The sequence below is a fragment of the Hemiscyllium ocellatum genome, chromosome 9 (assembly GCF_020745735.1).
Source record: "Hemiscyllium ocellatum isolate sHemOce1 chromosome 9, sHemOce1.pat.X.cur, whole genome shotgun sequence".
Lineage (NCBI taxonomy): Eukaryota > Metazoa > Chordata > Chondrichthyes > Orectolobiformes > Hemiscylliidae > Hemiscyllium > Hemiscyllium ocellatum.
This window is the reverse complement of record NC_083409.1, coordinates 89909447-89936516: the sequence shown is the minus strand read 5'-3', so window position 1 is coordinate 89936516 and position 27070 is coordinate 89909447. Positions and strand designations below refer to the sequence as shown.

At 43.4% G+C, this 27070-nt stretch overlaps 1 protein-coding gene across 1 annotated transcript in view; it reads right to left on the bottom strand.

Moving 5' to 3' along the window:
• Positions 1–2235: 2235 nt before the first annotated feature.
• hyi (hydroxypyruvate isomerase) overlaps positions 2236–27070 on the bottom strand; it is a 36189-nt gene continuing 11354 nt past the window's right edge. Inside the window, exons 2-9 of the mRNA XM_060829912.1 lie at positions 26699–26905; positions 25984–26095; positions 22271–22385; positions 21516–21594; positions 15896–15945; positions 11654–11723; positions 8633–8767; positions 2236–3064 (exon numbers count right to left, since the gene is read on the bottom strand). Coding sequence (XP_060685895.1) covers positions 2979–3064; positions 8633–8767; positions 11654–11723; positions 15896–15945; positions 21516–21594; positions 22271–22385; positions 25984–26095; positions 26699–26900 — 849 coding nt within the window. The 5' untranslated portion in view covers positions 26901–26905 and the 3' untranslated portion in view covers positions 2236–2978. The remainder of the gene's footprint in view (positions 3065–8632; positions 8768–11653; positions 11724–15895; positions 15946–21515; positions 21595–22270; positions 22386–25983; positions 26096–26698; positions 26906–27070) is intronic.

Genomic DNA, 27070 nt, shown 5'->3' with positions numbered 1-27070 from the left:
GTAAAGAAGGTGTTTGGAACACTTGCCTTCGTTGCTCAGACTATTGAGTACAGGAGTTGGGATGTCATGTGTAGTTGCACAGGACATTGGTGAGGCCACTTTTGGAGTACTGATTATAATTATGGTCACCCTTCTATAAAAATGAAATTATTAAATAGGAGAGAGTGCGGAGAAGATTTACAAGGATGTTCTGAGGACTGGATTTGGAGATGCTGGTGTTGGACTGGGGTGTACAAAGTTAAAAATCACACAACACCAGGTTATAGTCCAACAGGTTTAATTGGAAGCACTAGCTTTCAGAGCGCTGCTCCTTCATCAGGTGATTGTGGAGGACACAATTGTAAGACACAGAATTTATTGCAAACGTTTACAGTGTGATGTAACTGAAATTATACATTGAAAAATACCTTGATTGTTTTTTGAGTCCTTCATCTGTTCGAATACCATGATAGTTTCACTTCTTTCAAATGTAAACTACAAAACTTTTTTTTAAGTTACATTCTCAGGTTAACTGTAACAATTGGTGCAAGACAGACAATATGTTGAAGGTGTTAGCCCCCTGTGTTCTCTGTCTGTGCCATAGTGTTTAGACTGATTCTAATCTAACCTACGCGTACACCAGATCTGTTCAGATGAGGAGGAACATGACGGACACCTGGAAGTACTCAGGGATACCCTCATAAGAACGGGGTACGATGCTCAACTCATCGACCGCCAGTTCTGACATGCCACAGCAAGGAACTGTAATGACCTCCTCAGGAGACAGACACGTGCTGCAATTGACAGGGTACCCTTCGTTGTTCAGTACTTCCCCGGAGCTGAAAAACTACGCCATGTTCTTTTCAGCCTGCAACACGTTATTAATGGGGATAAGCATCTCGCCAAGACCTTCCATATGGCTCCACTGCTCGCTTTTAAACAACTGCTAAACCTCATATGGATCATTGTTCGTAGCAAGCTGCCCAGCTTTCAGGACAACTCCATATAACCCTGACATGGTAGGCGCTGCAAGACGTGTCAGAATATGGACATGGATCCCACCATTACACGTGGGGATTTCTCACCTTGTATGTGGCAAGAACTCATGTAACTCAGCCAACATTGTCTATCTTATACGTTGCAGGCAAGGATGCCCGGAGGCCTGGTACATTGGGGAAACCGAGCAAAGACTACGACAATGGATGAATGGGCACCGCACAACAATCAACAGACAGGAGGGTTCCCTCCTAGTTGGGGAACACTTCAGCGGTCCAGCATATTCGACCTCAGACCTTCTGGTAACCATCCTCCAAGGCGGACTTCGGGACAGGCAGCAGCGAAAAGTGGCCGAGCAGAGGCTGATAACTAAGTTCGGTACCCATAGGGAGGGCCTCAACCGGGACCTTGGGTTCATGTCACATTACAGGTGACCACACACACAGATACTCCTACACACACACACACACACACCCACATATATACAGACATGCACACAGCCACTCACACATGCCCCTACAGACACACACTCCCACATGCATCCTCTCACAGACTTAGACCACTCTACACTCTCACACCCATATACACTGTCTCTCACCGACACTCACAACCCCAACCCAGACACACACATACCCCTACAGACACATACACTCCCACACTCTCACATGCACCCCCTCACAGACTTAAGACACTCTACATTCACATACACACACATATACACTCTCTCTCACACTCACAACCCCCCAACCCAGACAGACAAACAGACAGACACACACATACAAACCCACATGCACACATGTACATATACATTTGTGGAGTGAATTTGTACTTGCAGAGTTACATTGTACTTTGCTCAAAAACTGCATGAAGCCATGTAAGACTCTGTTAACTCACTTCTTAGATTAGAATCAGTCTAAACGTTACGGCACACACCAAGAACACAGGGGGCTAACACCTTCAGGATATTATCTGGCTAACACCAATTGTTACAGTTAATCTGAGAATGTAACTTAAAAAAAAGTTTTGTGATTTACATTTGAAAGAAGTGAAACTATCATGGTATTCGAACAGATGAAAGACTCAACAAACAATCAAATTATTTTTCAATGTATAATTTCAGCTCCATCACACTGTAAACCTTTGCAACAAATTCTGTGTCTTACAGTTGTGTCCTCCACAATCACCTGATGAAGGAGCAGCGCTCTGAAAGTTAATGCTTCCAATTAAACCTGTTGGTCTATAACCTGGTGTTGTGTGATTTTTAACTCAGGACTGGAGGGTTTGAATTATATGAAGAGGCTGGGATTTTTTTGACTGGAGCGAAACTAAGTTGACTGTGACCTTTATGGAGATTTATAAAACCATGAGGAGCATAGATAATGTGAGTAGTATAGGTCTCTTCTCTAGGGTAGGGGGGTTCAAAACTAGAAGGCAGAATTTTAGGGCGAGAGGAGAAAGATTTAAAAGGGACCTGAGGGGCAACCTGTTCACGCAGGGTAGTTGTATATGTGGAATGGACTGCCAGAGGGTGTGGTAAATACAGATACAGTTATAATATTTAAGACATTTGGACAGGTACATGAATAGGGAAGATTTAGAGGGATATTGGCCAAATGCAGACAAGTGAGATTAGTTTTGTTTGGGAAACTTGGTCAGCATGGATGAGTTGGACAGAAGTATCTTTTCTGTGCTGCTTGATTCTATGAGATGAGGAGGCCAACTGACTAGTTCAGACTTTGGTTTTATTTTCTTTCGCGATCGAGCAGTCTTTCTGAGGAAACCTTGCTGAGGAGGCTGAGTGACTGAGCTGGATTGTACATGATCTGAGTTTGACATGTTTAGTTCCACACTTCCAAGCTCTGAAAATTACTTCATGAATAGTTACTCAAAGGATCATCCTGTTACCAGTCATCCACTTGGTGTGAATTACAATCTGATTTCATAGAAATTAAACTGTTGTTACTCAAGGGGAAGATTTGGCAGAATACACTTCCTCTCCAGTGTTAACATTCAGTTGGAAGAGGCAGCTTGTTGGTGTCTTGGCTGGTCCAATAGCTCTTCAACCATCCAAGACCATCGAATGTGCTGCCTGTTTAATTACAAAAAGAGAAACCAATTAAACTCAGACTTTAAGAAATGATTGTTGTCATTCGAGCTCATGCTGTTTTACCTCTGGAGCTGCCTGCATGATTTTATTGTTATGTGGGTATTCATCTCATACGTTCAAAGATGCACAAAAGTAAATAACTCAGAAATGAGCTTTCCTTTTAATAGATTGTTAAGTTGTTCCAGAACAAGCTTATTTTTTTCCCTTTCTGCTAACATACACACTGCAACAGATTTTTTAGTATCTTGCAAATTCTTCAACAGTTGAAAAACATGGATTTATTATAAAAAGACAGATTCAACACTGTAATGAGGTCAAAAGCTCAGTGGTCCCAGAGGAACCCCAAAAACAGCATCAGTGAGAAGGTTATTACTTTGCACGTCCCACTTGATAACACTTCCATCACTTTACTGGTGATCAAGAGTAAGTGGGCTAATTTGGACGTCTGAGACAGATCAGGGTGATTTTCCACATGGTCAGGTAGATGCTAATTTTGTAGTTGTACTGGAACAGCTTGGCTGGGGATTCCAGAGCACTGGTATTGCTGGAATGTGGGCTTTGCAGTATCTAGTGCTTTGAGCCATTTCTTGATTCATGTGGCATGAATGGATGCTACGAATATAAGACGTTCACAAGGGTATCAAGGAGGAATTCCGAAAAAGAAATGGTCAAAAGGTGGGATTTGTTTCCAAAGGCAGTAGCTGAATAGAATAGAACATGAGGACATAAGGAAGAAGCTGTGATTGTTAATCCATTCAGCACATCTGGCTGGAGGTGAATGCAAATGCTTCAGCCTTGCATTTTTCATTTAAGGTGCTGGTTCTCTCATCATTCAGGATGGGGATATGTGTGGAGTCGTCACTTCCTGTTGGGTCTGCCTAATATATATGATTAAATATGGCCGGACTGCAGAGCTTCGATCTTGTTTATTGATTGTGGGAATGCTTAGACGTCTCTATCACAAGCTGCTTCCACACACATATGGTCATATTTTATAACATAACCAGGGTGACATGTCATTGTTAGATATGCCTGGTGCTGCTCCCAGCATGCCCTCCTACACTCTCCATTGATGTCTGGGGTTTGATGGAATGGTAGAGTGGGGTTTGATGGAATGGTAGAATGGGGGATATGCTGGACCATGAGGTTGCAGATTGTCATCAAATACAATTCTGTTGCTGATGATGACCCACACCACCTCCAAGGTGCTTAGTCTGTGTTGTTACATCTGTCCCATCTAGCATATTTGTCATGCCACACAACACAATGCAAGGTATTTCTAAGGTGAAAGCAGAACATTGTCACCACATTTTGAACAGATCGGCGAGGAGAGAGGGTGGAGAGAAGCCAGGGCTGCCGGCTAAGTCAGTTTTTTCCCACTTAGAAAGGGACTTCCCTTGAGAGTCGGGCGTCCATTTTGAACAGAGTGTCGAGGACAGAGGGTGGAGAGAAATGAGGGCTGCTGGGAAATTTTTCAGTGGGTGAGATTTAAAGTGAGATTGGTTAAAATGGGTCAGCTTTAATGTAAGGAGTGTCAGAAATAAGAGTGATGAACTTAGAACATGGATCAGTACTTGGGACTATCGTGTCATGGCCATAATGGAGACAAGGTTTCACAGGGACAGGAATGGTTGCAAGATGCTCCAGGGTTTAGAATGTTTAAAAAGGACAGGGAGGGTGGAAAAAGAGGAGGGGGTGTAGCATTGCTAATCAGAGAGTGCATCACAGCTACAGAAATGAAGGTTATTGAGGAAGGTTTGTCCACTGAGTCAGTATGGGTGGAAGTTAGGAACAGCAAGTGAGCAGCCACCGCATTGGGAGTTTCTACAGACTCCCTAATAGCAGTAAAGAGATTGAAGAGCTCATAGGCCGGCAGATTTTGGAAAAATGTAAATGTAACAGTGTTGTTGTTACGGGTGACTTCAACTTTCCCAATATCGACTGGAATCTCCTTAGAGCAGATGGTTTGGATGGAGCCGTTTTTGTCAGGTGTGTTCAGGAGGGTTTCCTTACTCAGTATGCAGACAAACCAACGAGGGGAGAGGCCATTTTGGATTTGGTGCTCAGCAATGAGCCAGGATAGGTGCCAGATCTCGCCGTGGGAAACCACTTTGATGACAGTGACCACAACTGCCTCACGTTTACCATAGGAGAAAGTGAGGACTGCAGATGCTGGAGATCAGAGCTGAAAATGTGTTTCTGGAAAAGCGCAGCAGGTCAGGCAGCATCTAAGGAGCAGGAGAGTCGACGTTTCGGGCATGAGCCCTTCTTCAGAAATGAGGAAAGTGAAAGTCGACTCTCCTGCTCCTTGGATGCTGCCTGACCTGCTATGCTTTTCCAGTAACACATTTTCAGCTCATGTTTACCATAGCCATGGAGAGAGAAAGGAGCAATTACCAAGGGAAGATATTTAACTGGGGAAAAGGAAACTATGACGCTATCAGACAGGAGTTGGGAAGTACAGATTGGGAGCAATTGTTCCACAGAAAGGGCAGAGCAAACATGTGGAGACTGCTTAAGGAGCAGTTGGTGGGGGTGATGCACAAATTTTCTCCTCTGAGCCTGATAAGAAGGGGTAAAATTAAGGAGCCTTGGATGACGAGAACAGAGAAGCTTCTTGTCAAAAGGAAGAAGGCAGCTAACATAAGGTGGAGGAAGCAAGGATCTAGCACAACTTTAGAGGATTCTGGGCTTGCTAGAAAGAAGCTCAGAAATGGACTGAGGAGAGCCCGGAGAGGACACAAGGAAAAGGCTTGGCAAAAAGGATTTGGAAGCAGCCAAAGGCATTTTACTCATACGTGAGGAATAAGAGAATGATCAGGGAGAAGGTAGGATCAATCAGGGATAGCGTAGGGAACTTGTGCATGGAGTCTGAGCAGATAGGGGACACCCTAAATGAGTTTTTGCTTCAGTTTTCACTAGGAAAGGAACTTGTTGTGAATGAGAACTTTGAGGAGCTGGGATACTGGCTTGAACAGATCAAGATTGATGAAGTTGATGTACTGTAAGTTTTGGCAAACATTAAAATTGATAAGTCCCCAGGGCTAGACCAGATTTATCCCAGGCTGCTCCGGCAAGCGAGAAATGAGTTGCTAAGCAGCTGGCGAAGATCTTTGCTTCCTCACTGTCTACGGGAGTTGTACCGGAGGATTGGAAGGAGTCGAATATTGTTCCTCTTTTCAAGAAGGGTAATAGGTAAATCCCTGGAAATTACAGACCAGTCCAGACAGTCTTGCATCTGTGGTCAGCATTCTGTGCCCTGTCCATCTTGACTGTTTTATTAGCTGAGGTAGGGTCAATATGTGGTGGTCAGTAACAGGCTTCCTTGCCAATGTTTGACATGATGCCATGAGACTTTATGAGGTCCAGAGTCAAGGTTGAAGCCTCCCAGGGTGACCATTAACCAATGCCACCACCTGGATCTGCTGAGTCTGGGGTATGTCAGGCCCTTGCTTGACTACTCTTTGTGACATCTTTCCCAATCTTGGCACCAGGTGCCAAATCTTGGTAAGGGCTTTCCCAGAATGCAGTGGACACCAGATCAATGGACTTACTCAAGCCTGAGTTAGATTTTTTGGTGGACAGTGTGATAAGGGTCATAATGAGAATACAGGAAAGTGAAACCGAGATCAGATGTAATCTTACTGAATGGTAGAACAGGCTTTGAGGGGCTGAATGGCCTACGCTTTCTCTGAATCCTGCAGTTTCAGGAATTGAAGTGTTCAGCAGTGTCCCCTCCGATATAATGTTCGATATATAAAAATTATTTGGACATCAATGCTCAGGGCACAAGTTTGCAAATGACATGAAACTCAGAAATGTAGTGAGCAATGAGGAGGACAGGAACAGACTTCAGGAAGACTTAGATAGACCAGTGAAATGAAAGCTACATAGCGCTTAAAGGTCTGACATAGGTAAGTGTGATGTATAAAAGAGGAGAACCAACATAAACTAAACCATAAAGTATTAGGGCTTTAGAAACAGGTTGAACTGGTGAGGTGAGGTAGTTCCGAAGGCATTTTGGAAGGTCGAACTTGAATATTGAATATAGGATTAAAGGCAGGGTTCTTGGCAGTGTGGAGGAACAGAGGAATCATGTCCGAGGTACTTCGGAAGAAGTAACAGGAATGCAGAGTACTGGGCTAATGGTAAAATTCTTGGCAGTGTAGATGAACAGAGAAATCTTGGGTTCCTGGTACATAAATCCTAGAAGTTGCCACCCAGGTTGATAGGGTTGTTAAAAAGGCATATGGTGTGTTGGCGTTTATTGGTAGGGGGAATTGAGTTTCAGAGCCATGAGGTCATGCTTCAGCTGTCCACGACACTGGTCAGGCCTCAGGTAGAGTATTACGTACATTTCTGGTCACCGCATTACAGGAAGGATGTGGAAGCTTTGGAAAAGGTTCAGCAGTGATTTACTAGGATGTTGCCTGGTATAGAAGGAAGGTTTTATGAGGAAAGGCTGAGGGAACTAAGGCTGTTTTAATTGGAGAGAAGAAGGTTGAGAGGTGAATTAAATGAGATGTATAAGATAATCAGAGGGTTTGATAGGGTGGACAGTGAGAGCCTTTTTCCTCAGAAGGTGAAGGCTAGCATGAGGGGACATAGCTTTACATTTACGGGTGATAGATTTAGGGCAGATATCAGGGATAGGTTTTTTATTCAGAGAGTAGTAGGAGCATGGAATGTTCTGCCTGCAACAGTAGTAGACTCGCCAGCATTAAAGGCATTTAAATGAGCATTAGACATACATATGGATAATAACAGAACAATGTAGGTTAGATGGGCATCAGATTAATTTCACAGGTCAGCGCAACATAGAGGACGAAAGGGCCTGTACTGCGCTGAAACGTTCTATGTTCTATGGTGATGTACTTTACCAACTCTTTAAATGTGGCAGAACCGATTGAGAAACTTTTGATGAGTTCTTTGACTTTACAAACGGAAACATGGGATATACTTGTTAGATCTCAGCTATTGGTGTTGTGTCTAATTCTGGGCAGTACACTTCAGAAAAGATGTTAAAGCCATGGAGGAGATGCAGAGGAGGTTAAACAGAATGGAGCTAGGGATCAAAGACATCAGTTAAGTGGATCAACTATAAAAACTGACCTTTTCCTGAGAACAGAGGAGAATAAGGAAGGACAAATTCAGTAAAAGTGTTCAAAATTCTTGGAAGATTTTAATAAAATAAACAAATACAAACTGTTTCCAGTGACAGAAGAATTGGTAACCAAGGGACATGGATTTAAGATGATTGGCAGTAGAACCAGCAGTGACACAAGGCAACATTATATCACAGCAAGATGTTATGATCTGGAATATACAGCCGACTGGAAGTAGATTCAATAATAACTTTCAGTTGAAAGTTGGATAAATACTTGAAAATGGGCAAATGCTCTACTGTGGGGCAAAAACAGGGGAGTGGGATTTTATTGGATAGGTCTGTGAAACAGCTAGCTCAGGTCACAAAAAGTCTCCTTCTATTCTCCATATGACAACATAAGTACTGTCTATAAATAATGACAAATGTGAGGACAATACACGTACCTTTTGGAGAATATTCACAGCCTACATAACCTTGATACCCCAACTTCTTCAGTAAGCTGAATATGTAGCTGTAGTTGATCTCTCCTGGACTGTCTGGTTCATTCCGGTTAGGAGCTTGGGCAATTTGGACATGACCTGATGGTGGAAGCCACAACACATCAGAACAGCAGTATATTCTTCAAGACTTGGGATTAAAAGCGCAATTATCTCTGACAGGAGATCTCTGCACGGAATTCACTGACAGCATGTATGTCATCAAACTTGGTGAACTGAATATATTCTAATGAAAAACACAGTTCTTAATTATGTTTCTGGGAATGACAGCTTTAGCAGCGTATTCATGACGGCTGGTTTGTTCAATGTAATATCTCATCAGCCTGGGCAAAACTTCAGTGTCTTTCTGCAAATTAACTGACTTTAATGATGTACCAGTCTCAAATATAATGCCCTTTCTACAGATCAGCACTGCACAATTCCACTATGGGAACTGCTTAGTGTGATTGAACCATCGGGGAATTCAGCTACCCAAGACAATCAGCAGCTGAATTTCATGCAGGGACAATTCATTCTATACTGGACAAATGAGTACTGAAATTTCACTTCAACATTTCACTCACAAGCCTACTGTAATATGCCTGAGGACTCCACTTACATTCTGTACCTTGATTACGAGACGTTAAGTCAAGGGAATAAAAGAGCTTGCAGTTTTTAGTCATTCTTAGGGTGTTTTTAACCTTGAGAAAAATGCAATCCTTAAAATTTAATTTTAATTCTAATTTCAGAAATTGGGTTGCTGAACTACTCCAATTAGCTCTATAAAATTGAACATTTTTTCTCACGAGCCGCAATACTTTGTCAGGTAGTGAATTTTTATCAGTAGCTGCAGAAGGCTAGAGTACCTAAATAACACATTGTGGGTTAGCTCCCTAATGGGCATTTTCATAATGGTCATTAGAGCAAAAATGGATGAGAGGTAACTTGACAGAGGTGTACAAGATATTGAGAGGCACAGATAGAGTGGATAGCCAGAAACTTTTTTCCCAAGATGGAAATTTCTATCACAAGGGGACATAATTTTAAGGTAATTGGAGGAAGGTTTAGGGGACATGTCAGAGGTAGGTTCTTTACACAGGGAGTGGTGGCTGTGTGGAATGCACTGCCAGTAATGGTAGTAGAGTCAGATGCATTAGGGACATTTAAGTGACTCTTGGATAGTCACATGGAAGTTAGTACAATGAAAGGTATGTAGGTTAGTCTGCTCTTAGAATAGGATAGAAGGCTGGCAAACATCGAGGGCTGAAGGGCCTGTACTGTGCTATACTGCTGTTGAGAGCTGGGAGCATTCTCGCCTCTAAATCAAATCAACACCCAAATTATCTGATGTGAAAAAAAGGCAAGTTAGCCCAATCCAGTCCTTCTGTTCCATTTGAATCTCTTCCTTGCCTTCCTTATCGAATGTTTTGGAGATGCTGGTGTTGGACTGGGGTGCACAAAATTAAAAATCACACAACACCAAGTTATAGTCCAACAGGTTTATTTGGAAGCAGTATAAATTTGCTATAGATTCTGTGTCTTACAATCTTATTCTCCACAATCACCTGATGAAGGAGCAGCGCTCTGAAAGCTAGTGCTTCCAAATAAACTTGTTGGATTATAATCTGGTGTTGTGTGATTTTTAAAACTTCCTTATCTAACTCCAGCAGCACACTTTCTATTCACTTCTCCTTCATATGCCAAGCCAGCTTCCCCCGAAATGCATCATTTCAATTGTTCTTTCCACTCTCTCTACTCCTTCTGGAAGTGAATTCTACCTTTTAATCAATTTTCTCTGAATTTCCCACTTGATTCCTTTAGGAATATCTTATTGGTCCCTCCTTTTGCTCCACTCATGAATACAAATACTCTTGTTGTGTTAACTCTGTCAAACCCTTTCGTAGTTCTGATGATCTTCATTAGGAGAAAGGTTAACATTTCAGATCAATGACCTTCCAACTATACTATTTCCAAAATAACACTTCCTTTTTCTTCAACTAAAGATAACTCGCCAGCACGTTTGATCGGGACATTGACTGCATCTGCCCAATTTCCTCCCCTTGTGCTCTCACCCCTTACCTGTTCTCCCAGAACTGGGATTGAGTTGCTTTCCTTTCCCCTTTTCTGACTCTGTAACTTGCTTAAAACCTGCTACATTTCCGACCTTCTTCCATTTTATTCAAACACTGGGTTGGATTTTCAGAGGAGGGGCAAACATTGCTACTTTTTCACTTTCTCGGAGGGTGTGGGGAGAGTGATTTTGGATCCCAGTTGGTGGGGGTGGGTGGGTGAGGCTGTTATCAGTCTCAATCAGGGTGGGGTCCTAAAAAGGAAGGGGCTGCTGGGTCCTAGGGCTACAGGTATGTCAGGTTCAACAAAGTGATGTAGAGGGAGTCTCGGGGAAGTATAGTTGGGCAGATGTTCAGCTTAATAGTTATTAAGAGTTTGACTGGGTTTTTAATTGTCTAACGTTTCCTAGTTAATTTAACTGCCGAGGAACCCTCCAAATTCTCAAACTACATGGATATTTTCCGAGGGCTCCAGCCATTGGAGAATGTCCAGCAGAATCTTAATTGCCCTGGGTAATTCCCTTAGAATTTGCTCTTTCAGGAATTCTCCAGGGTCCTGATGCACAAATACCTTCCGTGCTGCACAAACAGCTATTTAGTTATTGGAAAATTCAGGCAAGCAATTTTGCTTCACTCGACAGACGCTGCCTGTATTTCCAGCATTGTGTGCTTTGATTCATTATTTATAATGGTTTTGAGTTATCTGAACGTCATTTCTGAAGAACAGAGGACAAGCAGTGCTCACTCTCTAAGCAACAGAGCTCACAGACACAACCCTACCCCACAATAGAAACACCAACACCACAAAAATGCTGGAAGATCAGCTTGGGCCACACTTAATGACTTTCTTAGTATACAGGCAGATCACTGGTTACAATCCATCCGAAACATAAACATGTAACAGAAAGCAAGTACTTGCCTATTCGGGAGAAGTAGTTGGATACATTCTGAGTGAGATTCCCATCCATTATCTGGCAGTGAAACAAATCCTGCAGTGAAACACAATTCAGTTAATCCAGAAACAGCCAGTCTCTGCACAGAAATTTGCACTAAGTTACCTCAGTTTGAGGCATCAAATTTACAAGGAACAATCTTGTACAGAAAGAATGTCTGATCATGATAGAAATCGATTGAGACTGAGGATTGCGTTCCCTCAGAGGATAGGGGTTTATCATGCTGTACAGATCAGTTGAAACAGGAGTCCATGCCTCACATTAGCTGCCTCCCGCCTTACTTCATCTTCACGTGTCCTTCCATGCCTTTTCCCTTCTGTATGTGTCTAACTTCCTCTTCAATGTGTATGTGCTAATCTAATGGGTAGCAAATTTCACATTGTAAGACCACTAAGTAAATTCCCTTGAATTCCCTATTAAATTACTTCGTGACTCTTTGGGGAAATATTATCATTCAAACAATTCAATTCCCAATGAAAAGATGCATGCCCCAATATTAAATATCAATAGAGGAATTTTTCGGAATGTCCAAAAATTTGTGATGCCTGGTGTCACAACAGAAGAGTCAATGGTAGCCATGATGTGGAGGAACTGGTGTTGGACTGGGGTGGACGAAGTTAAAAATCACACAACACCAGGTTATAGTCCAACAGTTTTATTTAGAAGCACTAGCTTTCGGAGCGCTGCTCCTTCATCATGTGGTTGTGGAGTATAAGATCATAAGTTAACTGAGAAGGTGATTAAAATAAGTTCTGAGATTTACATATTAATGAACTGAAACCTGCAACCCATTCTAAAAGATGAAAGACTTAACAATTCAGGTTTGTTCAATATATCATTTCACTTGCATAAATTCTGTGTGTTATGGTTGTATACTGCGCAAACACCTGATGAAGGAGCAGCACTATGAAAACCAGTGCTTCCAATTAAACCTGCTGATTTTTAACACTGACAACATAAGAGCTTATGGAGATTTATATGATCATGAGGGATATCGATAAGGTGAATGGCAGGTGTCTTTTCCCTGGGCTGGGGAATTTTAAGACAAGGTGAGAAGAGAAAGATTCAAAAAAGACACGAGGGGTAATTCTTTTTACACAGAGAGTGTGTGGAATGAACTTCCGAGGAAGTGGTGGGTGCGGGTACAGTTACAACATTTAAAAGACATTTGGGTAAATACACGAATAAGAAATGTTTGAAGGCATATGAGCTAATTGCAGGCAGATGGGACTAGTTTAGTTTGTGATTATGGTTGGCATGGACTGGTTGGACCGAAGGGTCTGTTTCCATGCTGTCTGACTCTATGACTGGATTACTGCCCTCAACGCTTTCTTTATGTCTTTTCAGGCAGTGAATTTCTGATTTTGGGAGAGGCTGCTTACTGTCTAAGGGCTAGATTAGAGTACTGCTGGAAAAGCACAACAGGTCAGGCAGCATCCAAAGAGCAGGAAAATCGATGTTTCGAGCAAATGCCCTTCACTATCATTCCTGATGAAGGGCTTTTGCCTGCAACGTCGATTTTCCTGCTCTTCGGATGCTGCCTGACCTGCTGTGTTTTTCCAGCACCACTCTAATCTAGACTCTGATCTCCAGCAGCTACAGTCCTCACTTTTGCCTTGCTGTCTGAGGGCTGACAAGTGGCATGAGATCTCACAAATCCTGCCATGCGACTGTACAAATTGCTGATGGTGATAGCAGCACACAGATGCTCCATGTGTTGGCACTCTACATGACAGGTAAGGCATTAATTCATTCATTGCCAAAAAGAGAGCAGAACCTCAATATTCAAAGTAAATCTCTGACTATGTTCATTAGTAAATAACTGGAGTGGGTGGAAGGGAATTTCCACTGACCACATGTAAAGTTTCTCAAATCTGGCTATACCAAAGGAGCTGTGCTAGTGACCAGTGCCAGCGTCAAGTGGAACACCTTGTGCGTATGTGTAAGGTTGGAGACATTGTTTTAAACTTAAGTCCAGCATCGAACAGATCACTTCTCCTGGTGTTCAGATAAATACTATACCTTTCAAAGACTTAGGGAGCCTAGTCAATCTGAACAATTGTTTATTATGGATGGATATGTAAAGTCTTCATGTAGTTTAGATGGATTGGCCATGCTAAATTGCCCATAATATCCAGGAATGTACAGGCTAGGTGGATTAACTGTGAGAAATGCAGGGCTACAGGGATAGAGTGGGGGTGTCTGGGTGATATGCTCTTCGGAGGGTAAGTGTGGACTTGATGGGCTGAATGGCTTGCTTTCACACTGTAGAAATTCTATGGTTCTACATAGCTCATGCTACTGACAGGGGAAATAACAGAGTACCATGAAATACCAGCCACTCCTGAGCATCCAGAAAAAGTTTAGGATTTGCAAATCCAAATATTTTGTTTTAATTCATCGCTTATCACGCTGTGGCCTTCTGGTCATAGTGGCTATTTAGTAAGTGTGTATCAAAAAGGGTTGGGTACAAAAACACACGTGCAACGGATCATGCTGGACATTTTCAATGGTGACACCCTATCTCCTGTGTGGGGAACACACTTTGATCCAAAAACTGTATTTGTCCAAAATCCCAGACACTTAACTTCCAGGCAGCATCAGTATGGGAGTGGAGAGGCTGTTCACCGACTGGACCGAAAGCACAAGATCAACAAGAGTCACATACTCAGATGATCCGAGTCCTTTGTGGTGCTTTCAGACTTACAGCCAGCCTCTAGCCCTCCTTATTCTCCGAATACAGCAACAGGAATGTAGCAATATCAATATTCCTGGCTACTTTCGGGGCAGAGGATCAGAAATCAGCCAATTCTCTCTGTTCCCATTATTGCAGGACTTTCCCCTCAAGAGTCATGTCAATGTAAGATGAATAGACCTCTTGCCTAATCAAACCTTAAAATCTTAAACATTTTTTGCCCAAAGCAGTTACAAGGTCTGGGTTGGTGCTGTGAGGAAGGCATATGGCGTACTGGCTTTTATTGGTGGAGGAATTGAGTTACGGAGTCCTGAGGTCATGTTGCAATTGTATAAGACTCTGGTGCGACCGCATCTGGAGTATTGTGTGCAGTTTTGGTCGCCATATTATCGGAAGGATGTGGAGGCACTGGAACGGGTGCAAAGGAGGTTTACCAGGATGTTGCCTGGTATGGTAGGAAGATCATAAGAGGAAAGGCTGAGGCACTTGGGGCTGTTTTCATTAGAGAAAAGAAGGTTTAGGGGTGACTTGATAGAGGTGTACAAGATGATTAGGGGTTTAGATAGGGTTGACCATGAGAACCTTTTTCCACGTATGGAGTTAGATATTACGAGGGGGCATAGCTTTAAATTAAGGGGTGGTAGGTATAGGACTGATGTTAGGAGTAGATTTTTTACTCAGCGAGTCGTGAGTTCATGGAATGCCCTACCTGTAACAGTGGTGGACTCTCCCTCTTTATGGGCATTTAAACAAGCATTGGATAGGCATATGGAGGATAGTGGGCTAGTGTAGGTTAGGTGGGCTTAGATCGGCGCAACATCGAGGGCCGAAGGGCCTGTACTGCGCTGTATTTTTCTATGTTCTATGTTCTATGTCTTGAGGCACCCCCAGCACTCCCGAACAGTGATCTATAACCTAGTTAACTTTAGCATTCTGATGATCAGTACAAAGTGTGGCATAAAGAGGGATTTGGTTCCAAAATTTGGAAAAAAAACCCAAATTCATCAAGTCTCAATCCTGATGGTGCCAGACGTGAAACACCGAACCTGCACAGGAGGGAGTATCCCACACTATTGCCAATTAGTCCCCTCTTGATCACTTCCACTCACTTTTATCAATTATTAATAATAATTAAAGCAGCATTAATATTAATAAGGTAATTAACTGTGAGCTGATGTGATGGCCGCTGAATGGGTATCCGGAGGCAGGATGATTTGGAATGGGGCACTCACTGAAGGGTCAAGAAGTTTGATGCAGCAATGACGAGTTCAGTAGAAATTTACCCAGGCTGGATTGCTGTAAAGCATTTCTGTCAACATCAAAAACCAGCAATCGGACAGGGATGTTACATTAACATTCCAAGTGAACATGAATACGCTGACTGCTGTCCTCATCAAAAGAGGATGTGATTACTGATTCATCAGGCTTTCTGTCCTCCATTATTCTTACAGATTGTAAACCGCTGACGACTCAGGAATTTAGGAAATTATTTTCTATTTATGGTGTCACTCACCAGCTGGAGTTTCAGGTTCGGCCTATCCACTTGCTGCAGAATCTTCTCAGCTAAAACAAACAGCACAACCCGTATTAAATGGGTACAGAGGGAAACGGTTACTAACCTGCAGATTAAACCACTTGAATTTCATCTCAACTTTAAACCACTTTAGGACAAATCTTTAAAGGCTGGGTTAAGCTAGCGTTTTTATTCCAAGGGGGTTTAATATAATGGCATACTGCTGCAATGTGTACATCAGAGGTGGTGTAACTGCGATTGTGAAAACAGGCAGGCTGGTGTTTACATAGTTGCCAGCTGTCCCTCAGTTCCAGGATGATGTCTACGCAGGGTTATGGGGTTCTGCAAGGGGGTCTTCAGTTGACTGAACAGGTCAACTCTCAACCCAGAGATCTTTGTGGTTAGGCAGCTGCTTGATGTAGTGGGATCCAGAGAGTAGGGTTGACTTGTTCTTTGTTACTGCTGCTTTCCCTCATCAGTGAGACATTTGGACTCAATGCTTGATGCAGCTCAATGGGACAAACTGTCGCCATTTTGAACAATTGGTATCAAGCTCCACCCAGTCATTCACGTGGACTGAAAACAGCAATAGTTACAATCTCCAAGGGAGATGCTCATTTCAACAAAACTAATAATGATTGCGAATCATAGACGACAGAAGATGGACACTCAGCCCATCATGTTCATGTAACTCTTTGGAAAATCCAGTTATTCCCATCCCTTGTTCTCTATCCATAACCCTGTGAACATTTCATTTAACACTGTAGATCTTATTCCATTTAGAATGTTAAGAGGTTTTCAATATTCCTTCAAGCAGCACATTTCAGAGCACAATAGCTCATCACATCAATAAGCTCTTCCCCTCCACCTAATTCCTCCAGCTCTTTTGCTGAAACCAATATCCTCTAAATTACTGAGTCTCCTGGAGTCATCTCGGCTCAATGTGTATCCTCTCGGCCCGGTGTGGTATCCTCCCGGCCCGGTGTGGTATCCTCCCGGCCCGGTGTGGTACCCTCTCGGCTCAATGTAGTAACCTCTCGGCTCAATGTGGTACCCTCTCAGCTCAATGTGGCATCCTTTCGGCCCGGTGTGGTACCCTCTCGGCCCGGTGTGGTATCCTCTCGGCCCGGTGTGATGTCCTTTCGGCCCGGTGTGGTATCCTCTTGGCCTGGTGCGGAGCCCTCTTGGTCCGGTGTGGTACCCTCTCATCCCCGGTGTAATACCTTCTCGGCCCGGTGTGGTACCTTCTCGGCCCGGGGTGGTACCCTCTTGGCCCGGTGTGATATCCTCTCGGCCCGGTGTGGTACCCTCTCGGCCCGGTGTGGTATCCTCTTGGCCCAGTGTGATGTCCTTTCGGCCCGGTGTGGTGTCCTCGCGGCCCGGTGTGGTACCCTCTCGGCCCGGTGTGGTATCCTCTCGGCCCGGTGCAGAGCCCTCTTGGTCCGGTGTAGTACCCTCTCAGCCTGGTGTGGTACCCTCTCATCCCCGGTGTGGTGTCCTTGAGGCCCCCCATGGTGGTCTGAGCAATCCCTCAGCCTCATGATCCTCAAGGTGAAGGCTGGTGCCGTCTGGGGTTAGGGCCCGGTGAAAAGCTTATGCCCTAAAAATGGGTCCTCCTGCTCCTCAGGTCCGGTCTGACCTTCTGTACTGTTCCAACATCACACTTTTTGTCACTGACTCTCCAACGTCGGCAGTCCTTGCTTTCTCACAGGAGCTAGCTTTTTTTTTAAGATCTTGTAATTGAACCTGTACCTAGTTACCTTTGTGTAAAAAGTGAGGTCTGCAGATGCTGGAGATCAGAGCTGAAAATGTGTTGCTGGTTAAAGCGCAGCAGGTCAGGCAGCATCCAAGGAACAGGAAATTCGACGTTTCGGGCAAAAGCCCTTCATCAGGAATCCTGATGAAGGGCTTTTGCCCGAAACATCAAATTTCCTGTTCCTTGGATGCTGCCTGACCTGCTGCGCTCTAACCAGCAACACATTTTCAGCCCTAGTTACCTTTGTACCTAAGATGGTGCTGTAACTGGCAACATATACATCTTTCATCGCATTCATTAAATATACGCGACAACAAAGCTAATTCATTCATTCATTCATTCAAAGGAATTTCTTCCCATTTACTCATATCAACATCCCTCATAATTTTGAAGGCTTCTAGTCAACTTCCTATAGCCTTCTGTGTTCTAAAGTGACCACTTCTGGGTAGAAGGGTTTGAAAGGGTTAATGTCTAGGACAGAGGGACTATCACATCTTACACTGATCCTGTAAGAGATGAGAGAGAAGCATCATGGCTACAGTGGATTTGGTCAGAGTTCTGTAAAGCTGCACTTTGTTTCTTAATACGAAATGAAGTAGTTATTATTCAAACCTAATGGGGATTCAGTAATCTCTCCTAGCCAGACTGTCAAACATGCAGCAAATCCCACCCAAACACACACACACACACACACACACACACACACACACACACACACACACACACGTTTGCATCCTTTGTAAATAAAGGAGCAGCTGTAAAGGAGTGTTGCTTTGAAAAGCTAATGGCACTGCATGCCTTCTCTGTCATGACTTCAGGAGATAAGACTGCAGTTTTCACAAATAATCCACAGTAAATACAACGCAGAGCTGTCTCCACATGATATTAAAAACCCAGGTAAACACAATTCCTCAAGGGTCATTCTCACAGGCCTCTCAAACCCAGTTACTCTCCTATGGTCGAGTATTAGCACAGCATAGAGTTCTTACAAGAGGGCGTTTGGTTCATCCTAGACATACTGAAATATCACTTTGTTGCTAAAGTGACTTGTAAATAGTATTAAAATCTAGAAAAAAATACCTAAATACCAATTTTTAAAAAGCAGATTCTGACAGGAGTTACACTTGTATGGCATTAGTATTTATGTTTAAATAATTATATTTGTATCTCAAGGGTATTTCATATGAACTACCCCTGAGAGACTGGTGACGTTTACATGCCTGAAGTACGCATCATTATTTGTTTGCAAGGCTTTGGTGCCTTTAGTCCAGCCAGCATCTGACGCCTATCTCTAATTGTCTCCATGGACGTGATGGTGAGCCTCCTTCTTGAAACATTGCAGCCTTGTAAAGGAGGAAAGTATCGTTTAGATCAGAGTGGTGCTGGAAAAGCACAGCAGTTCAGGCAGCATCTGAGGAGCAGGAAAATCGATGTTTTGGGCAAAAGCCCTTCCTCAGGAATAGAGGCAGGGAGCCTCCAGGGTGGAGAGATAAATGGGGGTGGGGGGGACCGGGGAAGGTAGGAAAGAGTACAATAGGTGAATGGGGGTAGGGATGGAGGTGATAGTCAGAGGGGAAGGTGGAGCTGATGGATGGGAAGGGAGATTGGCAGGTAGGACAGGTCATGAGCTGGAAGGTTGGAACTGGGGTAAGGTGGGGGAAGGGGAAATGAGGAAATGGGTGAAGTCCACATTGATGCCCTGGGATTGAAGTGTTCCGAGGTGGAAGATGAGGGAGTGGCAGTGGAGGAGGCCCAGGACCTGCATGTCTTCGGCAGAATGGGAGGGGCAGTTGAAATGTTGGGCCACAGGGCGGTGTGGTTGATTGGTGCAGGTGTCCTAGAGATATTCCCTAAAGTGCTCTGCGAGGAGGCATCCAGTCTCCCAATGTAGAGGAGACCGCATCGGGAGCAACGGATACAATAAACGATATTGGTGGATGTGCAGGTGAAACTGTGATGGATGTGGAAGGCTCCTTTGGGGCCTTGGATGGAGGTGAGGGAGGAGGTGTGGGCACAGGTTTTGCAATTCCTGCAGTGGTAGGGAAAGGTGCCAGGACAGGAGGGTGGGGTGTTGTTGGGGGTGCGGGGGGGTCGTGGACTTGACCAGGCAGTCACAGAGGGAAAGGTCTTTGCGGAAGGCAGAAAGGGGTGGGAAGGGAAATATATCCCTGGTGGTGGGGTCCTTTTGGAGGTGGTGGAAATGTGGGCGGATGATATGGTTAATGCGAAAGTTGGCAGGGTGGAAAGTGAGGACCGGGCAGGGGGTCTGTCCTTGTTATGGTTGAAGGGATGGGGTTTGAGGGTGGAGGTGTGGGATGCGGATGAGATGCGTTGGAGGGCATCTTCAACCACATGGGAAAGGAAATGGCAGTCTCTAAAGAAGGAGGCCATCTGGTGTGTTCTGTGGTGGAACTGGTCCTCCTGGGAGCAGATACGGTGGAGGCGGAGGAATTGGGAATATGGGATGGCATTTTTGCAGGAGGTAAGGTGGGAAGAGGTGTAATCCAGGTAGCTGAGGAAAGTATGCCTACAGTGCGGTTAGTGAGGGAGTTCCAGGATTTTGATTCAAGGCAGTGAGTTACAGTGACAGATCTCTAAGTCAGGAGAACAGGTGACTTGGACAGAGGCGTTCGGGTGGTGGAGGCATAGTGAGGACACAGATTTGTAAGATGCTGTTGATGAAACCTTGGAGAGTGTATCCTGCAAATGGTACTTACTGCTCTCACTGCCATTGGTGGAGGAAGTGATGAACAGGGTGCACATAACTGGGTTGCTTTGTCTCGGAGAGTACTAAGTTTCTTGAGTCTGGTTGGGGCTGCCTTTATACAAAAACGTGGAGACTATTCATCAGACTCCTGAAGTGTGTCTTGGAGAGTCAGGAGGGAAGTTACTCACGGCATGATCATCAGCTTCTGTAGTCCTTACGTGGTGGGTTTAATTCAGTTGCTGGTCATGGTCATCCGCGGGATATTGGTTGTGGAACATCCAGAGGAGGCAATGCCATTTGGGGAATCAGCCATAGTAAAATGGTTGAACACCATGGGACAATGATCAGGTTCTCACTTAGAATCATACTCCCTCCCTAACCGCACTGCAGGCATACTTTCCTCCATTTCAAGGTTGTAGTGTTTAACTTCCCATGGCTAACTCACCTAGCCTATCTGTTGGAGACAGTCCCTGCCGGGCACTTGTACGACATGGAAGTTAACGCATGGATCAGTATGAGAAATATATTAAAAACTTAACATATGTGCTTCACTTCCCAGATAGTAAAACCATGCTGGTCAGCACAGAGATGAGTTTGCAGAAATCTAGGTCACAGATGAACAAATCTTGTGGAGGTTGTATCTGTCATATTCTAGAACCTTCATTCCAGAAGAACATTCCCAATTTATGTTTATTTTGTATGACACTTAGATTTTACATCTTCATATATCTTTACAAAAACGATTGGGAAGTGGAGAACAAGTTTTGTTTGAAGAGGTTGTTTTGAAGAGATGACAGGCTGGGGACCAGGAAGACACAAAGCAAACTCAGTCGACAGTGCTGTCACTGGCAAGATGGTATAACTAAAGAATGACAAATTTACATGGTCATTGGAATTGTCAACAAAAGTGCACACAGACTCTTAATATGTTAGTAAATGCCCGATATATTTCCCAATTCATGTACTGCTCCCTAATAAATAATATGAAAAATAGCAAGAGGTGATCATAGTGTGTGACATGTATTTCTCTATCCAAACTCTTCATCAGCAGAGTAAATTTAAACTCAATTGCTTTTCAAATTTTATGAATAACCTGACTGCCCGAGTATTTTACAGAGCTTGAATGGAGCTGCCTAAAGATCAATATTCACACTTACCTTGATGCGGAGTATTCAGGAAGTAACGGGGATCTGTGATTCGAGAGTTAATAGGTTCAATCAAACCTTGCATCTCTTCCTGAATAAAAATAATAAGTTTAGCGTTACGCTCAGGTGGTTAAGTTTGGCAAATAATAAAAAAAAGACAAATCTGTGGAAGATTGAAAAATTATAGTATCAGCCAGTTTTCCAGTCCATCAGTGGATCACTAGACTGTAACCCACAGTAAAGGGGCTATGGACAGGTAAAAAGTCTATGCACTCCAGGTACATTGAGTAGGGAGGGACAAAAGAGGAGAAAACAATAATATCTGGTTCAAAGAACAAAAAATTCTATGTCAGTCATACCATGTCTCAACTCATGAGTGACTCAAATCAACGGTGCTATGGTCTTTCCAGCAACCCAATCTCACAAACCACATAGATGCTGCCTGATCTCGAGTGTTCCAGCATTTACTGCTTTTATTTCAATTGTACTCAGAACATTACTACTGTCTAATCTCACCAGCAACAATAACAATCCCAAGTCAATTGCTTTTACCCATAACTACAGGGGCCGGCTCTTAAATGTGAACTTTATTCCAGGAACTGCAGAGGCTGAGGTGTACTCTCGGTTTAAGGCTCTTTCTGAAACAGATTTACAGTGAAGAGGATGGAGGAGGAAGATCCATTAACAGTCATTGTGCACAACAGATATCACCACATTCTTCCTGAATCATTAGTCTTTGTCGTTTTACTGTTCTATTAGAAAGTTACCTTTGAAAGGATGTCTGCAGCATACTTCAGATTTTCTATAAATGTGGTCTCCATTGCCTTGGCAACAGATGTTCTGTCTAGGTCCACTGGAACACGTCCTGCCATCAAATGGATCCTTCAATAGAAAGAATAGCAATACTGCGTAAAATATACTCATTACTTTAGAATGTATCTTATAGACTACTCTAACATTTTGCATTCATTCTCTGACAAGGTTGGTATTTACTGTCCAACTCTAGTAACCTTGATTTCCTATAACTGAGTGACTTCATGGTCCATTATAAAGATTAGATAAGATTAACAGATTTGCTTCTCTAAGGAACCACACGGGTTAATACCATGATCACGTTTTTCCTTGTTATTCATAGGATGTAGGTGTCACTTGGTTAGGAGTCAAAGGCAGTTAAGAGTCAACACATTGCAGTGGTCTGGAGTCACATGTAGTCCAGATCAAGTAAGGAGAGCAGATTTCCTTCCTAAAGGACATTAATGAACCAGGTGGATAGTTATAACAATCGACAGTGGTTACATAGTCACCATTAGGCTTGCTGTTCATTCCAGATTTTTATTGAATTCAAATGGTATGATTTCAACTCATGCTGCCAAAACATTAGCCTGGGTTCTAGATTATTATACCAGTGACTACTTTGTCAATATACCATTATAACATTATCATCGCCACCCCAGTCATTATCACTACAGGCTTGGTGAGCCAAGTGGCTGCCTTTTCCCAATTTATTCATGGATGTACTGAAGGCAAGATTAGATAGATTAGATTCAGTTTCCCTACAGTGTGGAAACAGGCCCTTCGGCCCAACAAGTCCACATCGACCCTCCGAAGAGTAACCAACCTAGACCCATTCCCCTACTCCTCACTAATGCACCTTTCATTATGGACAATTTAGCATAGCCAATTCACCTGACCTGCACATCTTTGGAGTGTGGGAAGAAACCGGAGTACCCGTAGGAAACCCACACAGACACAGAGAGAATGTGCAAACTCCATGCAGACAGTCGCCGTAGGCTTGGATTTTACCCAGGCCCCTGGAACAGCGAGGCAGTAGTGTTAACCACTGAGCTACTGTGCCACCCGGTGCTGCAAGTTTTAAGTCCCAAGTTGAACTTCAGATATATAGGCAGGTTTCATTACTTTTGTCCTCAGTTATTGTCTGGTTTAAGTATTTTTAATTTTCTTCTGATATTTAGCTTTAGTTTCATTGCTTCAAGAATTTATTAGTGAAATATACATTTGATCATTAATCTGTGGTAATTGAGCTGAAGGTTCAAGTAGCATAGGTAGAACATAGAACATAGAACAATACAGCACAGAACAGGCCCTTCGGCCCATGATGTTGTGCAGAACATTTGTCCTAGCTTAAGCACCTATCCATGTACCTATCCAATTGCCGCTTAAAGGTCACCAATGATTCTGACTGATTAGCATGTTTCGTTAATGTTTCTTATATGCCCCACTAACTCAGCTGCAGTCCAAATCATCAATGTACAAGAAATTCTAAAGGTAAAATGTATTTGTAGTCCATCCAAAGTTCATGGAGATGGGGGGTAGGGTTGGGGGGTGCCACAGTGGCTCAATGGTTAGAACTGCTGCCTCATAGAACCAGGGACCCAGGTTCAATCTCAACCTTTGGGTGACTGTCTGTGTGGAGTTTGCACATTCTCCCTGTGTCTTTGTGGGGTTCCATTGGGTACACTGGTTTCCTCCCATAGTCCAAAAGATGTGTAGGTTAGAAGGATTGACCATGCTAACTTGTCAAAAGTGTCCAGGGATGTGCAGGCTAGGTGGATTAGCCATGGTGAATCCAGGGATGTGGTGAAAGGGAGACTGGGTCTGGGTGGGATGCTCTTCGGAGAATTGGTGTGGACTCAATGGGCCAAATGGCCTCTTTCAACATTGTAGAGATTCTATGGATTCTCTTGACTATTACTCTGTGCTTATTTCCAGATTCTAAATTGAATATAAATTTTCAAACTGAACTTTGGTGTCTGAACTCAGGTTTAGTAGTCCAGGTCAGTAGCTAACTAGGAATACAAGAATGAGAACAATAGGTACAGTAAATGAGCAAGTTTCACTTAGTTTACCTTCTAGCATTTTGGTAGTTGTATAATATGGTATTAATGGAGTTGTTCACTAATCATGGCAATTCACCTTTTATCAATTAACCTACGATGGAACTAGCAAATGGGAAGGAGAACCTGTAGTAATGGAGAGTTTTGGCAGCCATAAAGCTGAAATTATCCATTCCAGGCAAGCACACTATACTTATACCATTATCATGTCTCATACTCTGTCTTCCAATTTTTTATTATTTGAACGGAATCTATCTAATTTGCACTTGAATGAATAAATACTTCTATCTTCCATTATCTGTTTTGGGAGTCCATTTCACAGATTTTCCAGATGTTCACAAAAACATTATCATCATAGATGAGTTTTGAAATTAAATCCCATTCAATCTTGAGCCGTGGGTTCTGCATTCTATGTTTGACATGATCTCGCCCCTTTTGAAACCTATAAACAGTGATTATATCATATCCACCTGTCCAGTAACCAGTCCAACTGGGCATCTAGACAAATGCAGTTTTGTAATTATATAATTCAGCTCTGCGGCTCTGTCAGGACCATAGAGAGTCCACTGGATTATTAATTACATGGAATATATTACTGAGACTGCACCCTTGGGCTCTCCTCCTCTCTCCAGTCTTACTGGTATTCACCTGATGAAAGAGCAGCATTCCAAAGGCTTGATTTCAAATAAACCTGTCAAACTATAACTGATCTCATGTGACTTCTGACATTCTACAGTCTTATAGCAGGTCTCTCTCTTTCTTGCCTCTTGCTTTATCTTCCCCCTGACCTCGCTTTAGTTTCTCTTGCTCTCTTCTCTGAACAGTTCTACATTCTCCCTGCTTTCACTTTTCCCGAAATCCAGCTGAGTTAATCGGTTTTAGATGTATTAGTTGCCAAAGTATCGATTCTGCATGGGATGCTGATGCTGCAACAGCCTGAACCTCAGCATGTGCGCTGCCACACCCTGCAGCACTGCACTGTGTACCTGTCTGTCAATACACACATCTCACTGACACTCAGTTGAATGCAACAATGAGTATTATAATTGGAAGCTTCCAATCAATAACCTCTATCTTCTTGTCTTCTTAAGCAGCATTCCACTACACACATGTTGACCGACAAAAACCCACAAGAACCATTCATGCTACTTCTCACGTTCCAGTTCTGGATGACATGTTCAAACCACCTACTGTCTGTCTTCCATCTCATCACCCCAAATGAATCAATTTTCCTGAATAAGATTCACCAGCAGGCACATATTGAATCAAAGATTGGAAACAGGGGAAGTCACTAACAAAGCCTTGTCCAAAACCTTATTTGTCAAAAGGCAGGCTTTGATTTACCACAGTGACAGCGGTCCTTCTTCAACAGATCTAGAAAAAGTTGGGGGTCCCTCCACAGCTAACTTCTACTTCTGAGAGCTCACTACAAATCTCTAAGTGGGGAGATGCAATCAATGCTACACATTACCGAGAAGTGTTCCCTCTATAGACGACATAACAGACTGATCATCTCAAAACTTAACCAATCAGCAGGCTATTGCTTAGCTTAAGGGGTTTGCATTCACTATGTAACTACAATATAAATGGCAAAAGTCCTAAATTAGCACCTGAATGATACTCACTGTTTGCACCCTACAGTTTTAGCATACTTCATTGCCAATTCCAGTCCTGTTCGGAATTCCACTTGCTGCATAGGAAGTGCTCCAAGCCCCAGTTCTCCTTTTGCTTTGTTTCCTGGAAAGGAGAAAGCCAACACAGAAAAAATCCAGCAAGAGATCTAATGAGCTGTGGGGTGGAAGGATGTGGGCCGGGGATCTGAGAGGTAAATGGGAGTGGGTGTGGGGGTGGGAGCTGGGGGAAGGTAGCTGCCAATGCAATGGGTGGATGATGGTGAGGGAGAAAGTGATAGGTCGGAGAGGAGGGTGGAGTGGATAAGTGGGAAGGAAGATGGACAGGTCAAGAAGGCAGTACCAAGTTGGAAGGTTGGATTTGGGATAAGGTGGGGCATGGGAAATGAGGAAACTGGTGAAATCCACATTGATTCCATGTGGTTGGAGGGTCCCAAGGTGGAAGATGAGGTATTCTTCCTCCAGGTGACAGGTGGTAAGGATTTGGCAATGGAGGAGGCCCAGGACCTAGACGGGGAAACGTGGTCGGCATGAATGAGTTGGACCAAAGGGTCTGTTTCTGTGCTGTATGACTCTATGACTCTAGGGTATTCACTACTAAGTATTTATGATTGAATCTAAACTTTACATAGTGGTTGATTATTTATCCCTCACATTTTCATCATTTAGACATGCATTTTGGATTTGGAATTAATGAATATATATTTACCAGGTGGGGTATTAATCAGTACAATCTCCATTCCATTCCTCTCCAAAACTTTCTTTAGCTCTGTTGCTTCAGTATCATACGGCCATGCCACCTCCACTGCTTTGAATCCTGCCCGGGCAGCTGCTTCCACCCGTTCGGACAAGTTATCCAACTCCAGGAAAAGCCAGGAGAGATTGGCAGCGAAATGCAGGGGATACGACATTGGGACTGCAAGCGAAATGGAAGGAAAAGTATCAGTGAAAAGCTTTGAAAGGTCCAAAGGTGAAATCTCATTCTCTAAAGGTCAGAGCACAGATTGATTGAAATGCCAAAATTGCTCTGTGCATTATCATTAGCACACAGTTATTACACATATTGAAGGGCATGACTGAA